We start from the raw sequence: 17,311 nt of genomic DNA, 5'->3' as shown, positions 1-17,311 counted from the left end.
TCTAAACATACGAGCTAATTTGGATTTAGTTAAGAAAATTTGGAATTAAATTAAATGCAATGAAGCAGGATCCCTACACCCTAAGATAATACAGAGAAACTCCAGCAATCAAACTTCCATCTATGAGCAAGCGCTTGGTTCCAGGGCGAAGGAAATACTCCCTTTTAACAGGAAGAAACCTCCAGCAAAACCAGGCTCATGGAGGGGCAGCCTTCTGCTCCGACCTGTTAGGGGTGAGAGAAACAGGACAAAAGACACACTGTGGGAAAATAAATTGTTTTCCTACCAGTTTGAAGTTCATTCTGCATCTCCACATCAGTTTAACAGCCTCAACATCAGTTCCAGTATCATGATAGATGCTCAGCAGTTCAATAGATACGCTCTGTGGATAAAAGTACATGTCTACTCCTCTTAATCTTTGAGTACAGGTATTTTTAGTTCAATTGATACAGCTGTATAAAATCAAGCACCTCACCATGCAGTCTGCCTTTACAAACATTTGTGGAAGAAAGGATGGGCTATTCTAAAGAAGACACTGAATTCATAATAGGTATCACCGTTACAAGAAAGCAGTTCCCGAAATTTCTTCTTTTTTCCTACAGTCAGCTGCAAATAGTATTACTGCAAAGTGGGAACTTTTAGAAACTCATTTACCAAGTGGCAGACTACATGGTGAGTCACCGAGTACTCAAAGCTCTGCTGACTCAATATCTTTAGAGTTCCAGACCTCCTGTGGCATTAACAGCAGCATAAACACTGCAGCAGGAGCTTTGTGGCATGGGTTTTCATGGCGGAGCAGCTCCTGCAGGTGTAATGTACTTATATTTACTTAAATTATTTAGTAAATATAGTGTATGTATTCAGACTGTTGAATGAACGCTTAGTACTGGCAGCAGATAACAGGCACGTGTCACCAGTGGCAGCCATCATGGATCAAGATGGTAGCAGTATCAACTTGGAGACTCTGAGCTGAACTCTCACAACTAAATGATGTTAAGTTGTCCTCATTTGCTTGTGTATAAGATACTTTGTTGCTTCCAGCACGAGAAAATAAGTAAAATCCTGCATCTGTATTTCTGTATCCCTCTGCATTGACTCACAATGAAGGAGCTGGAATTTCGCTCGCTCTCAGTGGCCGTGTCATTCGTGTCACTGATTGATGGATACTACAGGCTGGTGGCCGATGCCCATCATTACCTGTGCAAAGAATTAGCGCCGCCACGGCTTCTGGAGTGCATTCAGAGCTACTGCCACGGCCCTGTGTCGTGAGTATCACACGCATGCATATCATGCATCACGTCCCACATGCACAGTCATGGACAGATGAAATCAGCAAAAAACATTCTGTTCCTTTTAATCGCAGGATGGAATTTACGGTCAGTAAATTGCGGCGCTCCGGTAACCATCAAGGCCTGTACATGCTTCGCTGCAGCCCCAGGGATTATGATAAATACTTCATGTCTTTTGTGGTGGGGGTAAGTAGTGTTAATGTTTGTGGGGAACACTCGATTTCCCACATTACTGCTATGCAATGTAACTCGCTTCTTCAGCCTATGACTGCATACATCCAAGCAGATATAAAATATGAAGTAAGATGTTTAAAGTCACTACAATGAAATTGCACAGCTGTTTCTGAAAGTAAACCATGTCCACTGGTTTTCAAAAACCGGAGAAGCAGTACACACCTGTCTGCACATGATTTTGATCACATTTTCAGCCACTAGAGGGAGCAATAAGGTTTGGTATCTACTTGCTGCAGGCGGTCTATATCTCCCAGCAGGTCACCATACTGTGACTTACTGGATGTGTGTTCTGTGTTTGACTTTAAGCCTAACTTAGACTGTGTCAAGTTTGTATGACTGAGGGAGGATTAAAACAAGTAAAAATGACCAGTTTTCAGACCGTGTATGGCTGACTGAAACGGCAGTAAGGAAGGGACACAAGGAGCATCCTTTGTAACATTCAGCACAACTCAGCTGTGGAAACTTTTCTTTTGATTTTCAGTATGAAACGATGGTGGACTATAAGCACTGTCAGATCACAAAGACGGAGTCAGGAGAGTACATTCTAAGTGGAGCCAAGAGGAGCTTTGGTTCACTCAGGGAACTTCTGAATTGCTACCAGAAGGAGGCGCTCCGCACTGATGGGTACACATTTCAGCTGATCAGGTGCTGCCCACCCAGCCACAAAGGTCAGTGTTCACATCCAGAACATGTATGTGATGAAAACGAAAATGAAAATGTGAAATACAAGCTATTTTCTCATTTCAGAATGAAGGCACAGTAAAATGCATTTCCACATGCTTTGAGTTTTAAAAAAAAAAAGCATTTTAACATTTAATGAAGCTATGAAAACAGTGAGCAGCATGCGTTGTTTAGCTGTGAAACATTAGATGACAGTGATAAAATCAGCAAATAAAATGTGGTTTTCCAGTATCCTGGTGAAAAAACCATTCATGGTTTATGGTGAAAAATATAAAAACACTGGGGGCCTGGATCTCCTCCATACCTGCTTCATACCCTGGTGGACGGGGCTATGGCTCCCCACACTCCCTAGCAGATCGTTACATGGAGAAACCTTTGGAATACAAGCATGCTGATCCACACAGGTATGCACACAGGTGTACACACGGGTGTTCACAGACGCGGACTACACCTTTCTTGGCTGCTGCCTCAAAGCACATTGTGCGCTGTCTATCTTGCGTGCTGCACAATATCGTTTATTATTTAGTATCTACTGTTATCTACTGCTAGCTAGTTTATTGTGATGGTGCTGTTTTTATTATGTTGCTCTTTGTTGTTTGCTTTCTCTTCTGTTTTTTTTCTCCATACAGGTGATCCAGGTGTTTTGTTTGTTTGTTTGTTTGTTTTTTTCTTTCTTCCCCCCCTTCTCACCGTCTCTTCTCCCCTTTGGTTTTCTTTCTCTCCCTCTCTTTCTTTCATTCTTTCTCCCTGTCCTATCCCCCAGTCACGTCTGTCCCGTTTGTAGCAACCGAAAATAAAATAAATACATAATTATAATAAAGGTCAATCAAATGGACCAATATGGCAAGGCCATGATGATCCACTTGGTAAAATAAATCCGCTTGGCATCTTTCTTGGCCTTAAGACAACAATTCTGACGGCTAAAGATCCAAACGGGACACAAAAAAAAAAAAAAAAAGAAAAATATAAAAACACACAACATAAAGTTTCATATCTATGATAAGAATTCTGAATGTAATAATCCAGGTTTATAATTGCTGATCAAATTCAATATTTAACAGTGTGAGTCATCAGTTTCCTTTTGTCATTGTCTAGTTTTGGTCAGGTGTAGTGTGAACCTTGTTAATCTCTACCTTTCTTCAGATAAGTCCAACCTGCTGGTGTGTAGAAGCAATCAAGGGGCCGAGATGCCCATATCTCCCACGCTCCACAAACACAACATCAGCCAGATGGTCTTTCACAAGATTCGAAAGGAGGATCTCATCATCGTAAGTAAACCTTCTCTGGCTCCTGACTTCAGCCTCTCCTTTGACATGAAAACACCAGGATTGCACATGCTGTTTCTCAAACACACTGGAAATACCAAACAGTGTTGAAAGGCCTCTTTTCTTTCTCCTGAAGAGATATAATTTAGATTTAAGACTTCTGAACAGCACTTATTTTAAAGGCTGGAGCCTTTGTGAATGTAAACTTGAGTGAGAGCACCAGAGGCAAGAGGACTGTTGTGGGATCCGCCAGGATGCTACATACGGTTAACAAAAAGACTCAATCTGCTGTAGCTCGGCTTCAATAGCTGTCTCTGTTTTTATTTTATTTGAGCATTTAAAGTTTTGTTGGACAGAACTGTCATAGGAAAACCTCACAACTACAGGCTGTTTATTTAGCCAAGCTTTAACTGTCAGATAGATGACTCTCTGATATACAAAAGGTTCTATGGATCCAAAACACTTGCAAAAAAGTCCAAATCATCCTCCTGCAGTATTGTGCTTGTGTTTGTGCTGATGTGCTGGGCAGTGCATTTGATTAGCAGCACCTGGCTGCTAACCTCTTATTTCCTATGAAACTAAGTTGTGTGCTTAGTTTTTAGGGCTGTATACAGTAAACTGAATGTATTTTTTGACTTTCTGATTTGCACTTGATGTTTTTATTAAGTTAGTTAAGAGCTTTGCTACAAGACCGCTTGAAACCCCAAAAGATTACTCTATCTTTCATTACAGAAGAAAAATATTATGTTCTGACAATTTGCCTGGAAATGATAAGGCCTGATGATAGTGCCAATATATCTGATCTTCAGTAAATCGGATCCAGGTGGTCGATAACGTTTAGCTGTCTGGGTCACAGCTCAGCCAGGCGAACATAATATTTCATTTAGTTCCCAGGATGCATGTGTGGAGGCTTGAAAATGTATTGGTATAGTTCGTTACTTTTCACTTCAGAGAATCCAGAAGATCCCAGCTTTAACTACGAATAAAAAAAGGCAGGAGTAAAGATTTGGATAAACATCTGTGGCAACTTTGAGTTTTCATTAAGAAATGCTAAAGGGATTGGCTCTGATGGATGTTAAAAGTCAAAGTTTGTCATCTTTTTTGTTTCATGCGTCTTACTTTGGATGATAAACGATGTATTTGTCTGTAGTTTTGAGAATACTGCTCAAAATAAAAAACCCTGCATTTCGCTGTATAGGCTGTTTTGGTTGCATGACTGTATGACGCCTGCTATTCAAGCTAATATATTTTGAGGAGTTTATGAGGAGAGGACATTGCCTAGGGAACTGTTTAGAGTCAACTAAACAATGTGTTTTTTTCAATAAACCAATAAAACTGTGTTTCAGAAAGAGAGTCTGGGTCAAGGAACGTTCACCAAGATCTTTTGCGGTGTGAGGAAGGAGCTTGGAGACTATGGGGAGATACATCAGATGGACGTTGTTATTAAGATTCTGGACAAGGCACATCGCAGCTATTCAGAGGTTAGCTTCTTAAGGAAGAATTTAGGTGACTGTTAATCTTATTGATTACTCATGTTCATGGACTCAAATTTAAATTCTCTTCTCTCATTTTTTTCCTTGCAGTCATTTTTTGAAGCCGCAAGCATAATGAGCCAGCTCTCCCACAAACACTTACTTCTCACTTATGGCGTGTGTGTTTGTGCAGATGAAAGTAAGTGTACAACACAAGCACGACCTTTACTGGATGGTTTAAGATATTTAAGATGTAGACGAAATGAGCAGCAACACACTAATTATACCTGTCATGTGGTAGGTCCACGAGGAATAGGCTCCCAAAATAGAAAAAGAGACCGTTCACACATTAAACGAGCACCAAATAATGTCAAACTGTGTTCCTGTGGGCAGCTGAGACGATCAAACAGAGAGGGCAGAAGGTTTCTGACCCTTCGTTCAGACTGGATTAAGCCCTTGGGATCAACAGGTCACTAAAGGGCCACTGTAGTCTTTAAAGCAGCACACACGTGAAGTAGTGTATCTGGGAGCTGTTGTCAAAGTCTTTCTTCTTTTACATGTAATGGATGCAAAAAGTCAAGTGTGTGCATGTGGGCTGAGGGAAGCGTTTAAGTGAAGAAATGTCCGTTCAGTTTTATGAAATATATATAAACACCCCAAAATCACTACAAGAGGTAATCTCAGAGAATTTTACATGGTAACAGGGGAAGACCTCTTGGTAAGCACATGTGCATTACTACTCAACACAATCTTCAGTGAACCACAAACTGGTTAATTTAGTGCTTCATTTCATAGAGCTTTGTTGAAAAGAGTTTCTTCGTGGATAGAAGTAAATAAACAGATGAGTAAGTGAAACGATCTAATCTCAATCTCCCGGTCAGACATGATGGTGCAGGAGTACGGTAAATTTGGTTCACTGGACACCTACCTGAAGAAGAACAAAGGCTGTGTTAACATCACCTGGAAGCTGGAAGTGGCCAAGCAGCTCTCCTGGGCTATGCACTATCTGGTAAGACTTACCAACTTAATGCTGTGTGACCCATACAGATTTCTTTTTAAATGTAAAGATTATGGACACATTTACACATTTTGAAATGAAGGGAAAAAAGAAACCAACATGGAAATTAACCTTTCATTGGGACTTTGCTAATGCTGCGTTGATATTAATGTTGTCCCTATTGTAACTGAACACAGGAGGATAAAAACGTCATTCATGGGAATGTTTGTGCCAAGAATGTCCTTCTGATTCGAGAGGAGGATCGGAAAACAGGCAGTCTTCCATTCATCAAGCTCAGTGACCCCGGTATCAGCATCACCGTGCTGCCCAGAGAAGGTGAGACCGCCGACATCGCGGTCCCGAGGCTTGCACCTCACACCTGTGTGATGTGGGAATGATGTTCACTGCATGGTTTTTCCTTGGTGTGATTGTCAGAGATACCTACGAGGACATAATTTAGTCACCTTTTGCTTCCTTTTTCTTCATCTTTGGTCTGCATTTCAAACATTTATTATATTCCTGCATCTCTTTACATGTCTGACCTGCAGTGCTAATGGAGCGTATCCCATGGGTGCCTCCTGAGTGCATTGAAAACCCTCAAAACCTGAGTTTAGCTACAGACAAGTGGAGCTTTGGGACCACGCTTTGGGAGATCTGCAGCGGTGGAGACAAACCTCTCAGCACACTGGACTGCTCAAAGGTCCAAAAAAACCAAACATGCATTGATACATTTTGTAAAATATTTAATTTTGCTTTTGAGACATAATTAGATAAACGGGTTCATTTGAGCGGCTTAGATTTGAACTAATTAGCTGTACAGATGTGAGGCTGGTCAGTCTGTTACAAAAAAGATACATTTATATTCCTGAACATGTGAAACTCACTAATTTCTTTTGTGAAAAGACAGGTTTAAAATGTTAATGTTAAACTTTTAAAAACATGTCTTCTTTTCCAAGCCAAGAACAATCAGGTACTTAATTTTGTTCTTTCCTGTTCTGTAGAAAAACTTGTTCTATGAGGACAGACACCAGCTGCCGGCTCCTAAATGGACAGAGCTAGCCAATCTGATAAACAGCTGTATGGACTATGAGCCTTTACACCGGCCCTCCTTCAGAACAATAATCCGAGATCTCAACAGTCTCTTCACACCAGGTAGGAACATTAATGGAGTAATGTGTGTCAGAGAAAGACCACCATGCATCACTCCAGCACGCTCGTTATTTCACCCAGATGTTGTTGAAAGTGACACGGCCGTTTGTTGCAGACTATGAGCTGCTGGTGGAGAGTGACATGGTGCCCAACAGAGCACGAGGCTTCGGCTTCCCGTGGGCCTCTGAGAACCAAGATCCGTCACAGTTCGAGGAGCGGCACCTCATTTTTCTCAAGCAGCTGGGCAAAGTGAGACATGCTCTATGTACACATCACTTATTTTTAGAGTTTGACTACTGTAATTTCCGCACTATAAGGCTCACTTAAAGTCCTTTAATCTTCTTAAAAATCGGCAGTGCGCCTTATGTGTGAATTCTGGTTGTGCTTACTGACCTCAAACCGATTTTATGTGGTACACAGTGCGCAGAAATCTGTCAAAAATGTTTTAGTACAACTTTTTTTATTTTTTATTTTTATTAGTCCTTTATTTATCCAGGTAAAAAAAAAAATCTCATTGAGATTAAAAATCTCATTTCCAAGAGAGACCTGTCATCATGACAACAAAAGTCAAAATACACATACCACATAAATATATAACATTTAAAACAAATACAATATCCCATACCAACATCCCAACTTTGTTAAGCTATGAAGGCGCATGGCTTGATGGCTTGCCGGAGCATTACGGCTACCGTAGTCAGGAGTCTAGAGTAATCTGGGCCCAAAACTCCGTTCCCTTCAGGTCCCAAAGTCAAACGAACACTGCGGCATCACTGAGAGTTAAACACTGTCTATATTCTTTCATCTTTGATAAAATGATCACCTGAGCTGTAACGATTAAGTTTAACATCAAGGCATCCATGAAAACAGAATTTATTAAATTTAATGGCGTTAGAAGTTAGCAGGATGTTAGCTCGCTAGTTTCCACCTAAATATGATATAGCATGTTCTGACTGATGTTCTGATGTTTCATCTCATACTTCAGGGGAACTTTGGCAGTGTGGAGATGTGCAGGTACGACCCGCTGCAGGACAGCACAGGGGAGGTGGTGGCTGTGAAGAAACTCCAGCACAGTACAGCTGAGCACCTCAGGGACTTTGAGCGGGAAATTGAGATCCTTAAATCACTTCAGCATGAAAACATTGTCAAATACAAGGGAGTGTGCTACAGTGCAGGTATGAGCACATTGTTTGATCTCTATGGTGCTGTGAAACATTAAGTAACCACTTTCTGATTTCTTAGATTTTATTCGTCACACTTAAATGTTTCAGATCATCCAACAAATGTAAATATTAGACAAAGATAACCGTGCACTCTTGGAGTAATTTTGATAAGTATGGCAGTCCTGGCGAGGTCCACCACTGATCCATTTCAGCATCGATAGACGTCAGTGGCTTTGTTTCGTAGCTGTTTTTAAGGGACGTGTTGCTTTTTGAGCTGTTTCAGCCAACCTCAATTCATCTTCTCAGAGTTCCAAAAAATGTTGTTATTTAATTAATTAATAAATATTTCCACACAGGACCTGGTACTGTTGGATAGCTTTTCTTCCATAATCAATGAAATCATTATTTAAAAGCTGCTTTTTGTCTTTACTCAGGTTATTGTTGTGTAATATCAAAAAGTGTTTTATCATGTGGTTATTTAAGTTTGACAAATATTGTAGGCAAAAACTTAAAGAAATCAGCCGCGTGCTTTTTCACATTACTGTGCACGTGAACTTGCATTGCTCGTCATCTCCTATGACTTGGATAAACTGGATTACAATAAAAAAATTAAACGCTGTTGGTCCTATTTCAGCTTATAATTAAAGTTAGTAAATGTTGCTGTTTTGGTATAAAATATTGTTTCTTTTGTATATTTATGTTATGTAATTTTCCTTAATAATGTCAAGACGAGAGATTCACTTTTTTCTTTTTTTTCTCTTTTATTTAATGCAAACTTCCGTGAGCTGCTTGTTTCTTGATTTAATATTCCCACCCCGGCACATTTTCTAATGCATTATGCTGTTTTCCACACATTTGCTGCCTGGGGCGTCAGTGACCATGCCCAATGAAACGAATAAATCTGAATTAGCTCAGAAAACCCACTTTAGGCGAGGCCTCCGCTCCACCGCTCACATCGTATTCTCTTCCTCTAGTAGCGAACTCAACTCCCTTTTTTCTGCAGGACGAAGAAACCTACGGTTGATCATGGAATATCTCCCCTATGGCAGCTTGAGAGATTATCTCATCAAGCACAAGGACAGATTTGATTCCAAGAAACTGTTGCACTACGCGTCACAGATTTGCAAGGTAACACAGTGCTATACAGAGATTCTTGCAAAACGCTTCTTCACAGTTCTTCTCAGAGCTGCTGCAAAATGTATGCATTTGGTGTAACACATGAATTCCTTCCAGGGAATGGACTACCTTGGCACTAAGCGTTACATTCACAGAGATCTGGCCACAAGAAACATTCTGGTGGAGAGCGAGATGAGGGTTAAGATCGGTGACTTTGGTCTGACCAAGGTGCTTCCTCAGGACAAAGACTACTACACTGTCAGAGAGCCTGGGGAAAGCCCCATCTTCTGGTGAGGACCACGCTTAATCCTATCTTAATATCGTTTGCTTTTACTAGCTGTTACTTCCTTTCTTTAAATACTCTAACAGTTGTGAGATTTAAAAATTCGCAATTAAGTAAAATCATGATCCACATGGAGGCAAAGATTAGAACTCGTTTTTATGCATCCACTTTAAATGGTCTTCGGTCAGACCTTCATCTCTGTTTGATTGCGTTTAATAGACAGCTGTGTTTTTAAAAAATGTTTTTATGGATGTGACTTTCCGATCTGCCTTAATTGAACATCGTTTTTTTCCTGATAACTACCAGCTGGGGGCGACACAGAATCAAGTCTGATTGTATAGAACTCTATGCAAAAACAACACTACTGCTCCTCCTGTATGACCTCAGTAAACATTTTGCTCGTGGTTTAATGGTCTTTATTTAACGTTTAACATTATATTGTGATATTAACTTTGGAAATTAACTGGAGTAAAAGACAAGATCAGAGAATCTCTATGGTTTGGCTACTTTTTGATTGGTTTGAGCTTTTGATTTGAGCCTGCAGTGTCCTCGGTTTCTGTTTCTAGCAACATCAAGTTGAGGCTTTAAATTTGGTATAATGTCCGTCTTTTATATGCAATCTGTGTATGGATTGCGTTATATATATGCTTGAGTCTTGAATGTGCTGTGGTGTCTTGCAGGTACGCTCCTGAGTCGCTGACAGAGAGCAAGTTCTCTGTGGCTTCAGACGTCTGGAGTTTTGGGGTCGTCCTCTATGAACTCTTCACTTACAGCGACAAGAACTGCAGCCCACCAGTGGTACTGTGTTTTTTTTCTAGTTCTGCTAAGTGTTTCCCTCACTTTACTTTTAATTTCTTGGTCACTTGTCTCAATTGCTCAGTTGATTTGGAAAACAACTCACTGTAATTAGGCTGCAGCGTGGCTTAAAGAATCAGTTGATTGAGCACTCCTCTCTGCGCGATGTACTCAAAAACAGGAACCACTTCATTTTTCTTTCATGTTATTTGAAGCATACTGCTTTTTCTTAACCAGACCAAATGAATTTTCTTCTGTTTTAGGTCTTTATGAATAAAATGGGCAATGAGAAGCAGGGCCAGATGATTGTCTACCATTTGATTGACCTCCTGAGAAATGGCTATAGGCTGCCTGCTCCTGATAAGTGTCCTACACAGGTCTGTTACTTTCTTCACCATAAGCTGCTCATCATTTTGATAAAATGTCTTGTGGTTCAAAGCCAACAGAGATATAACTTGCTCATGATGTTTAACAACGTGAGTCTCACATAAGAAATTCATGTGGAGTAAAGAACCTATTAAACATAGTCCTCAGTGGCCTGGAGATCCTGAGGGGATTAAGATCAGCTAAGATGAAAATCATATATCTCAACAACACTGAACTAACCCAGATGACCGTGTAAAATGAAGCTTTGAGTTAGATGCACACACAGTTTAGCTTGTGTTCAACAGCCATTTTATTAGATACACATTGCTGGTAGTGTGTTGGAGCTTTTAGCTTCCATAGCTCACCCCTAAAACTGCTGGGTTCTTACAGAAGGCTTCATTAGTAACACTTAATCTCTTTTGTTTTCTTAGAACTGTGTAAATAATGCTGTCCTGATGCCTCCACAGATTCACAAGATTATGATGGAGTGCTGGAGCAATGACCCTAAACTGCGGCCTACTTTCAAGACATTAATCCATAGTGTGGAGACTGTACGAGACAGCGAAGACAGATGAGGAGCATCGATCCGTGAACCTTTGACCTTTAGGCGTTGACTCGCGTGAGTCAGTCCTCTCTGACCTGAGCAAAACAACAAAGCGTCTGATTTACTGCAGTTTGGAGTTGAAGTGATGTCAGTCTTCTTTCTACGGTCACATGAAGTATTCACATGAACTGATGAATGAGTACACTACACTTCCGGTGCTTTCAGGAAGATTTCACCCTGGGACCAATTGTTTTCTTTGATGTGTTTGCACGTGTTGCGTTTTAAACGTTGAAATTGAAACAGTGATTGACTGGAGAGAGGCGATAAAAGTTTCAGTGTGATAGTCAGTATTTTTTCCAAGAATGTGAAAAGAACAAGCACCAACAAGCAGCAGTTACTGTGTACCTTTAAAGATGTAAAATAAGCAGGAAAGGGTTTTTTTTGCATAAGCAAAGAGACTATGAGGGAACAAAGGCTCTGCATTCTTCACATCACTGAGCGTAAATCGCCAGAGCTGAACCCCAGTGCACGTGCTCATGAGCAGCTCTACTTGAATGAGCAGATTTCTTCCTGCCGATGCCCATATAGATTTCTTTAGGGTTTTTATCCCTGTCTGTAAGGAGGGGACCCTATGGAAGCCCGTTTCCGCCACTAAAAAAAAAAAAAATGGATCCATAACTCAAAATTTCAAGTTATTTTCTCGAAATTCCGAGTTATTTTCTCAAAATTCCGAGTTATTTTCTCAAAATTCCGAGTTATTTTCTCGAAATTTTGAGTTATTTTCTCGAAATTTCGAGTTACTTTCTCGAAATTTCGACATATTAACTCGAAATTTTGAGAAAAGTAACTCGCTGCCAATCAGTAATCTACGTGAATGACGTCATTTCCTCGTTACCCGGAAGCTGAAGCCCTCAGCTACAAATGCTACAGCTAAGCTACCGGTATTACATCCAGTCGTGAATGCGCAGATTGCTGAGTGTTTTCAGCCTGGCTTCACAAATGATGAAATCCCTGTGTTATTAGCTGAATCACATGGTGTTACTATCAGCAAACGTACTCGCGAAAGCGCCAATTTGTTGGGATCCGTTTTTGAGTGCGCGTTCCTCTGCGCCATATGCTTCCGGGTAACAAGAAAGCGACCTCATTCACGTATATTTTTGATTGGCAGAGCTAACTCGAAATTTCGAGAAAATAACTCGAAATTTTGAGTTATGGATACTAGCTGTTTTGTTTTTATTTAGTGGCGGAAACGGGCTTCCATAGGACCCGCCATCGCGATCTTTACGAGATTTCTGCTTCTACAGTGGAAGTGACAGTTTTGAATGTGTCTGTGCTGAGAACCTGTGAGGCGACTGAAGGAATGAGCCGCCTCCTTGTTTATAAGGGGCATGTTATGCTATTTCATTGAGGTCAGAGTTAAAATTTCACAAGGCATTGGGAAAAAACCCGCAAACTATCATAAACTCAGTGTAATTTTTGTTTCAGTGAAAAGCAGCCATTACTTTGTGAAACCTTTATTTTTAAACAGTTGTGTTTTAATAATACAGTATGAAGTTTTAAGCTTGTGCAGTTTGTAGATATGTAAAGTGATGTAAAGTTGATTTTTTTTGCACCTGGAGGGAAAGTAATGACGGGAAGTGCCTTTATTTTCTGCAGGAGACTTGTTGCCAGTCGTGCTTTTTATTAGAAAAACTGATTCGATTTTGTGGTCACGTCTTCGTTTTATACTTTGACACCTATTTAAAGATCCAGCTTGTGTGTTACACGATTTCTTTTTAGGTTTAATATTGTCGGTGAATGTTTGTGGAAGACAGACTCTTTTCTCTTTGTTTTTAATCCCAAATGCTCTCTTTTCAAGTCGTTTTCTGGTGTGAAACTCAAATAAATGTATTATTAGCAATGAGACAGTGTACACTTTAAATGTGTGCACGTTCTCCTGTGTTTTAACCTCCTTATAGGTACCCTGAATATTTCTTTCATGATACTTGACGACTGTCAGTTTATTCTGTTTTTTTTTTTTAAATCGCAAAACATTTGGGAGTTATCTTTTTCCATACCAGTATTATTGTGATGTATGTATATCAAATATGATTCTTCTGTGAAGTTTGTATCATTTTGTATCCAAAGATTTTCATAAAAAGCTCAAAAAATTCAAATGGTGTTTCTTTTTCCTTATTTGTTTTTAATTGTAGTTTGTTTCAGACGGGGTTAAGAAAAAGCTGCCATTTAAACTGTGCTCTGCTGGTTTACATGTAAATATCTGAAGATGTGAAGTTTATATATGTAAGGTGTTTGTGCTTTTTTAGTAGACAAGTCATACAGTAGCCGTAGCTCCATCTAAGAGCGTTTTTTAATGTGAAGTTAATGTGTAAACTCCATGATTGCCAGCAAGAGTTGAGATATTTTTATGTTTATTTTATTGAGGCTGAATGGGTTTAGGTGGGTGCAACAGTGTTAAAAGGACAAAAACCCTGCTCCTGTGGAGTATTATCCTCGGGCTGTTTAGAGAAAATCATCAGGGTGTTTTAATGCTGTGAACAAGGCCAGCAATAAGTTCCCGGCCTCCTAAATGACATTAATGTACAATACTGTCCAGTGTTAGTATGAATGCATTTCATGAATGTGGTCTGAGAGTCGACAGGCCAAAATATAGACAGAAAAAAATCTGATGCTGCTCAATATGTCATATATTACAGTATTTAAAATTTATTGACAAAGATAACAACATACGTACAGATGGATTAAACAAAGGAGAGAGGAGAATGAAGAAGACGTGAAGCTGGGGGAATGTTTTTCTTGTACACTACAGCATGAGTGGGAACAGCTTAATCAACACCAGACGTTTTCTGTACACTGTCCATTACTGCTCATCATAATGGCTCCATGAACGAGCCCCGTGCCATCACCCACCCACCCTGCTTCCTGCCTCAGCACAAGCGTCCAATATCATTCTTGGTGCAGCCCTGGTTACAGCACATCCCTGCCACACCAAGTGAAAAGTTCCTCTTCTTCTTGCTTGGTAGGATCCAGTCAGCTGAACCCGGGGTCCCGTCTTGCTCACCTGCAGCTGTGGACAGATGGGAGTCCCCCAGAGGGGCGGGAAGACTCAGCGGTGGCTGCTGCTGCTGTCTGTCACCTGTGGACCCGTAAAGAGCCAGGAGGTCTGCCAGGGAGTAAGAGGAGGCAGTGCGGAGAGGAGAGTGGTTTTCTGCGAGGTCTGCATCACGTTGCCAGGTGTGCTGGCTCTCCTCCACTTTAACATCAGGGAGGGAACTCCACGGGAACAGATCTAGAGACAGAAAAATAATGATCAGCGACCTCAAATGCAATCAGGAAATTAGTGCAGGAAAGTGTACTGTAGGCCAGAAAAGACAAAGAAAATAGGAGAATAATGGAGAGTATTCACTAAAAGGAGCCGACTGTGGTGCTGAACTGTGGTGCTATACATGTATCAGACATCATCAACTAATGAAAACAGCCTGAACTCATTCCAAAGTGCCATAGGTCAAAATTTAACAGGAAGTCTTTCACAGTCCACCTGTGGAGCATCTTTGGTCTTAATGATAAATAAATACCTCACACTCTTCACAGATCTCCACCATTCACTGTAGTTTTATAGAAATATTTTTAAACACGTCTGCATGCATTTAATTAGTGCACACAAATGAAACAATTAGTGAAAGTGTAGCAGCATTAACTCACCCAAGTCTCCCTCCATGGACCGTCTCCACCGGGAGCCACCACAGGTGAAGATGACCGCTCTGATGAACTCTCTCCCACACAGTTTCACCCCATAGTCCCTCGGTACGATCAGTCTGTTCATCACATCAGCATTCTCACAGCTGCACATGCTGCCGACACACACCACAGCCACGGCGAGAGTCAGTCTCCAGAGCATTGCTCACCTGTCCTGAAATTAAACTGCCTGGTTTGAGGTGCACAGGTGGGAGTCAGCTGGGCTCAGGTCTGATGTGTGCTGCAGATCCCGCTCGCTTCCTTGTTTCTCTGTCAGGAATATGCTCTTGCAGACTCTCAAACTGGGAAAGCTGCTTCTCTCAGTCTGCTTTGTGTTCTTTTCTTCTTCCCTCTTTGGGAGTGGACCTTATATAGCCCTAGACACTACTTCACTCAACAACCTGCCTCCCTTCCTCTCACACGCGTCATCGTCTTTCGGATTGATGACGATGACGTACGTGGAGTTATTTCTCTTGTGCACTAATATCAAGTTTGAGTATGCACTCATTACTCACACATTATTACAGAAGACAAATGTTTAACATAGGCAGCAATTATTATTGGAAAACTTTATAAAAGCACTGAAAACATTTGGTGTCTTGTAAGATTGTAAGTGCTTTAGGCTGATACTAACATAATTAAAAAACAAAACAAAACGAGGTAGGTTATTGACTTTGCAGCATTGCATTCAGGGGGTACCTTTGCTGCAAGATAGAAACTGAGATACTGAAGTCTTTTAAATATCTTTTACCGAATTCACGGCTATTTTTTTTTGTTTTACTTTATTTGTATACAATACAGAAAACAGGACAAGTTAAAATAAACAAGATAAAAATGACAGATATTGAATTTAAAGCTTAGATTTTTTTAAACTTCCACTCTATGCTACTGTTTCTTTTTCTGCCTTCCCTAAAAATATCATAAAAAACACATTTAATGGGTTGTAATTACAGTCTTCATTTATTGATTTTTATTTTTTCTTTCTTTTTCTTACTTAATGTTAATTAACGGGTTAGATCTCTAAATCATCACAAATAGTGGTGTCGAGGCGATGTTTGATTTTAGTTGGGCTCATCTTTAATTTAAATCTGATTATATTTGGTTTTTCTGGTTATGGATGCATTTACGCTGTCATTCAGTACTATCAGCTAGAGATTTCATTTACCATTTCTATTATGGAAATGTGATTTAACCTGGATGCAAACACTGATGTGAATAAAACATATGAGAAAAGCTTATTTATTACAGCTAAGAGTAAATCTTTGGGTAATTCATTCAGCATTCTTATAGATCAATAGTAAGCTATTTTTAGTGCACAGAAATGTCCTAAATGTTCTTAATTTCCTCAGTTTGCAGATTTTAAGCATGCATGGAAATTAAAACTGATGTAAAAAAAAAGAAGAAGAAGAAGAAAAGAAGAGGCAAGAATGAAAAGAAGGAAGCAGGTGGAGGACAAGCACTACTGGAAGTGACAATCTGAGATGAGAGAGTCTCTGTTTTTTTTGTAGCCTTATTTGTCATTCTTTAGACAAATGTTCCCTAGGTGCTGTCAACCTGGAATCCAAGCAGGAAGCTCATTGGAAAAATAGGTTTTTCTTTTAATGGCCCTAAAGAAAAACAGTGATAACGAGAAGACAATAATTAACTGTCAGCAAGTCATAAAAAGATAAATAAGAGACTGAAAGTTATTCAAAGTTGAATGAAATGGAAAAACAACAACATAAATACTGCAAAACATAAAACGCTAAAAGCTTAAAAGCCATTTAAATGCAGGCTTGGTGCCACCTGTAGATGACTTGTGCCATTCTTTTAGCAAGACTGTAACCTAAACTTTATGCGACTGCTTTGTCTAACACTTAAAAAAATGTCATATACTGACCTGCTCTGGTAAAGGTCAGTATATGACATCAAAGTGTGATTAATTCAATAAAAATGTTGTGAAGATTCGGCTCAGTAAGTTTCACACTTTGCAGGTGTGTGTGTGTGTGTGTCAGATCATCTGACATCTGCGAGGTGTTACAATCTCCCCCTGCAGTGATGCCCACTGTGACCGCTGTAAACTAGTAGCGATAATATTTGAAAACTTCACTGCCACACACCAACGTAGAAGAAAAAACGCAGATAACGTCATCAGGCATAGCAGGCCTTTAAAGCTAAATAAAGTATGGACACTGCCTTTACAGTAGCTTCATTGTACTTTATAACAAAATGTTTTATTATTA

The 17,311-nt window shown here is 40.0% G+C and overlaps 2 protein-coding genes across 2 annotated transcripts in view; one reads left to right on the top strand and one right to left on the bottom strand.

Annotated features, from left to right (window-relative positions):
* Positions 1 to 13,510, top strand: part of jak2a (Janus kinase 2a) — a 44,225-nt gene extending 30,715 nt beyond the window's left edge. The window contains exons 8-24 of the mRNA XM_084934929.1: positions 1,108 to 1,265; positions 1,364 to 1,475; positions 2,005 to 2,191; positions 3,348 to 3,472; positions 4,816 to 4,950; positions 5,053 to 5,140; positions 5,823 to 5,950; positions 6,136 to 6,274; positions 6,487 to 6,638; positions 6,940 to 7,090; positions 7,203 to 7,336; positions 8,073 to 8,262; positions 9,254 to 9,378; positions 9,484 to 9,656; positions 10,330 to 10,447; positions 10,708 to 10,821; positions 11,278 to 13,510. Coding sequence (XP_084791055.1) covers positions 1,108 to 1,265; positions 1,364 to 1,475; positions 2,005 to 2,191; positions 3,348 to 3,472; positions 4,816 to 4,950; positions 5,053 to 5,140; positions 5,823 to 5,950; positions 6,136 to 6,274; positions 6,487 to 6,638; positions 6,940 to 7,090; positions 7,203 to 7,336; positions 8,073 to 8,262; positions 9,254 to 9,378; positions 9,484 to 9,656; positions 10,330 to 10,447; positions 10,708 to 10,821; positions 11,278 to 11,385 — 2,337 coding nt within the window. The 3' untranslated portion in view covers positions 11,386 to 13,510. The remainder of the gene's footprint in view (positions 1 to 1,107; positions 1,266 to 1,363; positions 1,476 to 2,004; positions 2,192 to 3,347; positions 3,473 to 4,815; positions 4,951 to 5,052; positions 5,141 to 5,822; positions 5,951 to 6,135; positions 6,275 to 6,486; positions 6,639 to 6,939; positions 7,091 to 7,202; positions 7,337 to 8,072; positions 8,263 to 9,253; positions 9,379 to 9,483; positions 9,657 to 10,329; positions 10,448 to 10,707; positions 10,822 to 11,277) is intronic.
* A 527-nt stretch (positions 13,511 to 14,037) lies between these two features.
* On the bottom strand, positions 14,038 to 16,768 carry rln1 (relaxin 1). The gene is made up of 2 exons (XM_084934930.1): positions 15,057 to 16,768; positions 14,038 to 14,643 (listed from the first exon to the last, which is right to left on the bottom strand). The coding sequence occupies exons 1-2, from the start codon at positions 15,250 to 15,252 to the stop codon at positions 14,282 to 14,284; spliced, it is 558 nt and encodes a 185-aa protein (XP_084791056.1). The 5' UTR covers positions 15,253 to 16,768; the 3' UTR covers positions 14,038 to 14,281.
* Between the last annotated feature and the right edge of the window lie 543 nt (positions 16,769 to 17,311).

Source organism: Perissodus microlepis, chromosome 7 (genome assembly GCF_051167445.1).
Source record: "Perissodus microlepis isolate ML-2025 ecotype Zambia chromosome 7, ASM5116744v1, whole genome shotgun sequence".
Taxonomy (NCBI): Eukaryota; Metazoa; Chordata; class Actinopteri; order Cichliformes; family Cichlidae; genus Perissodus; species Perissodus microlepis.
Note: the sequence above shows the minus strand (reverse complement) of the source record. Positions and strands in the feature narration are given on the sequence as shown.

What these genes read in the sequence shown, in the direction of transcription:
- rln1 (XM_084934930.1), bottom strand. Translation starts at nt 15,252, where the DNA reads ATGCTCTGGAGACTGACTCTCGCCGTGGCTGTGGTGTGTGTCGGCAGC. An exon ending in GTCCATGGAGGGAGACTTGG is followed by an intron (nt 14,644 to 15,056) that starts GTGAGTTAATGC and finishes TTCTGTCTCTAG; the next exon opens with ATCTGTTCCCGTGGAGTTCC.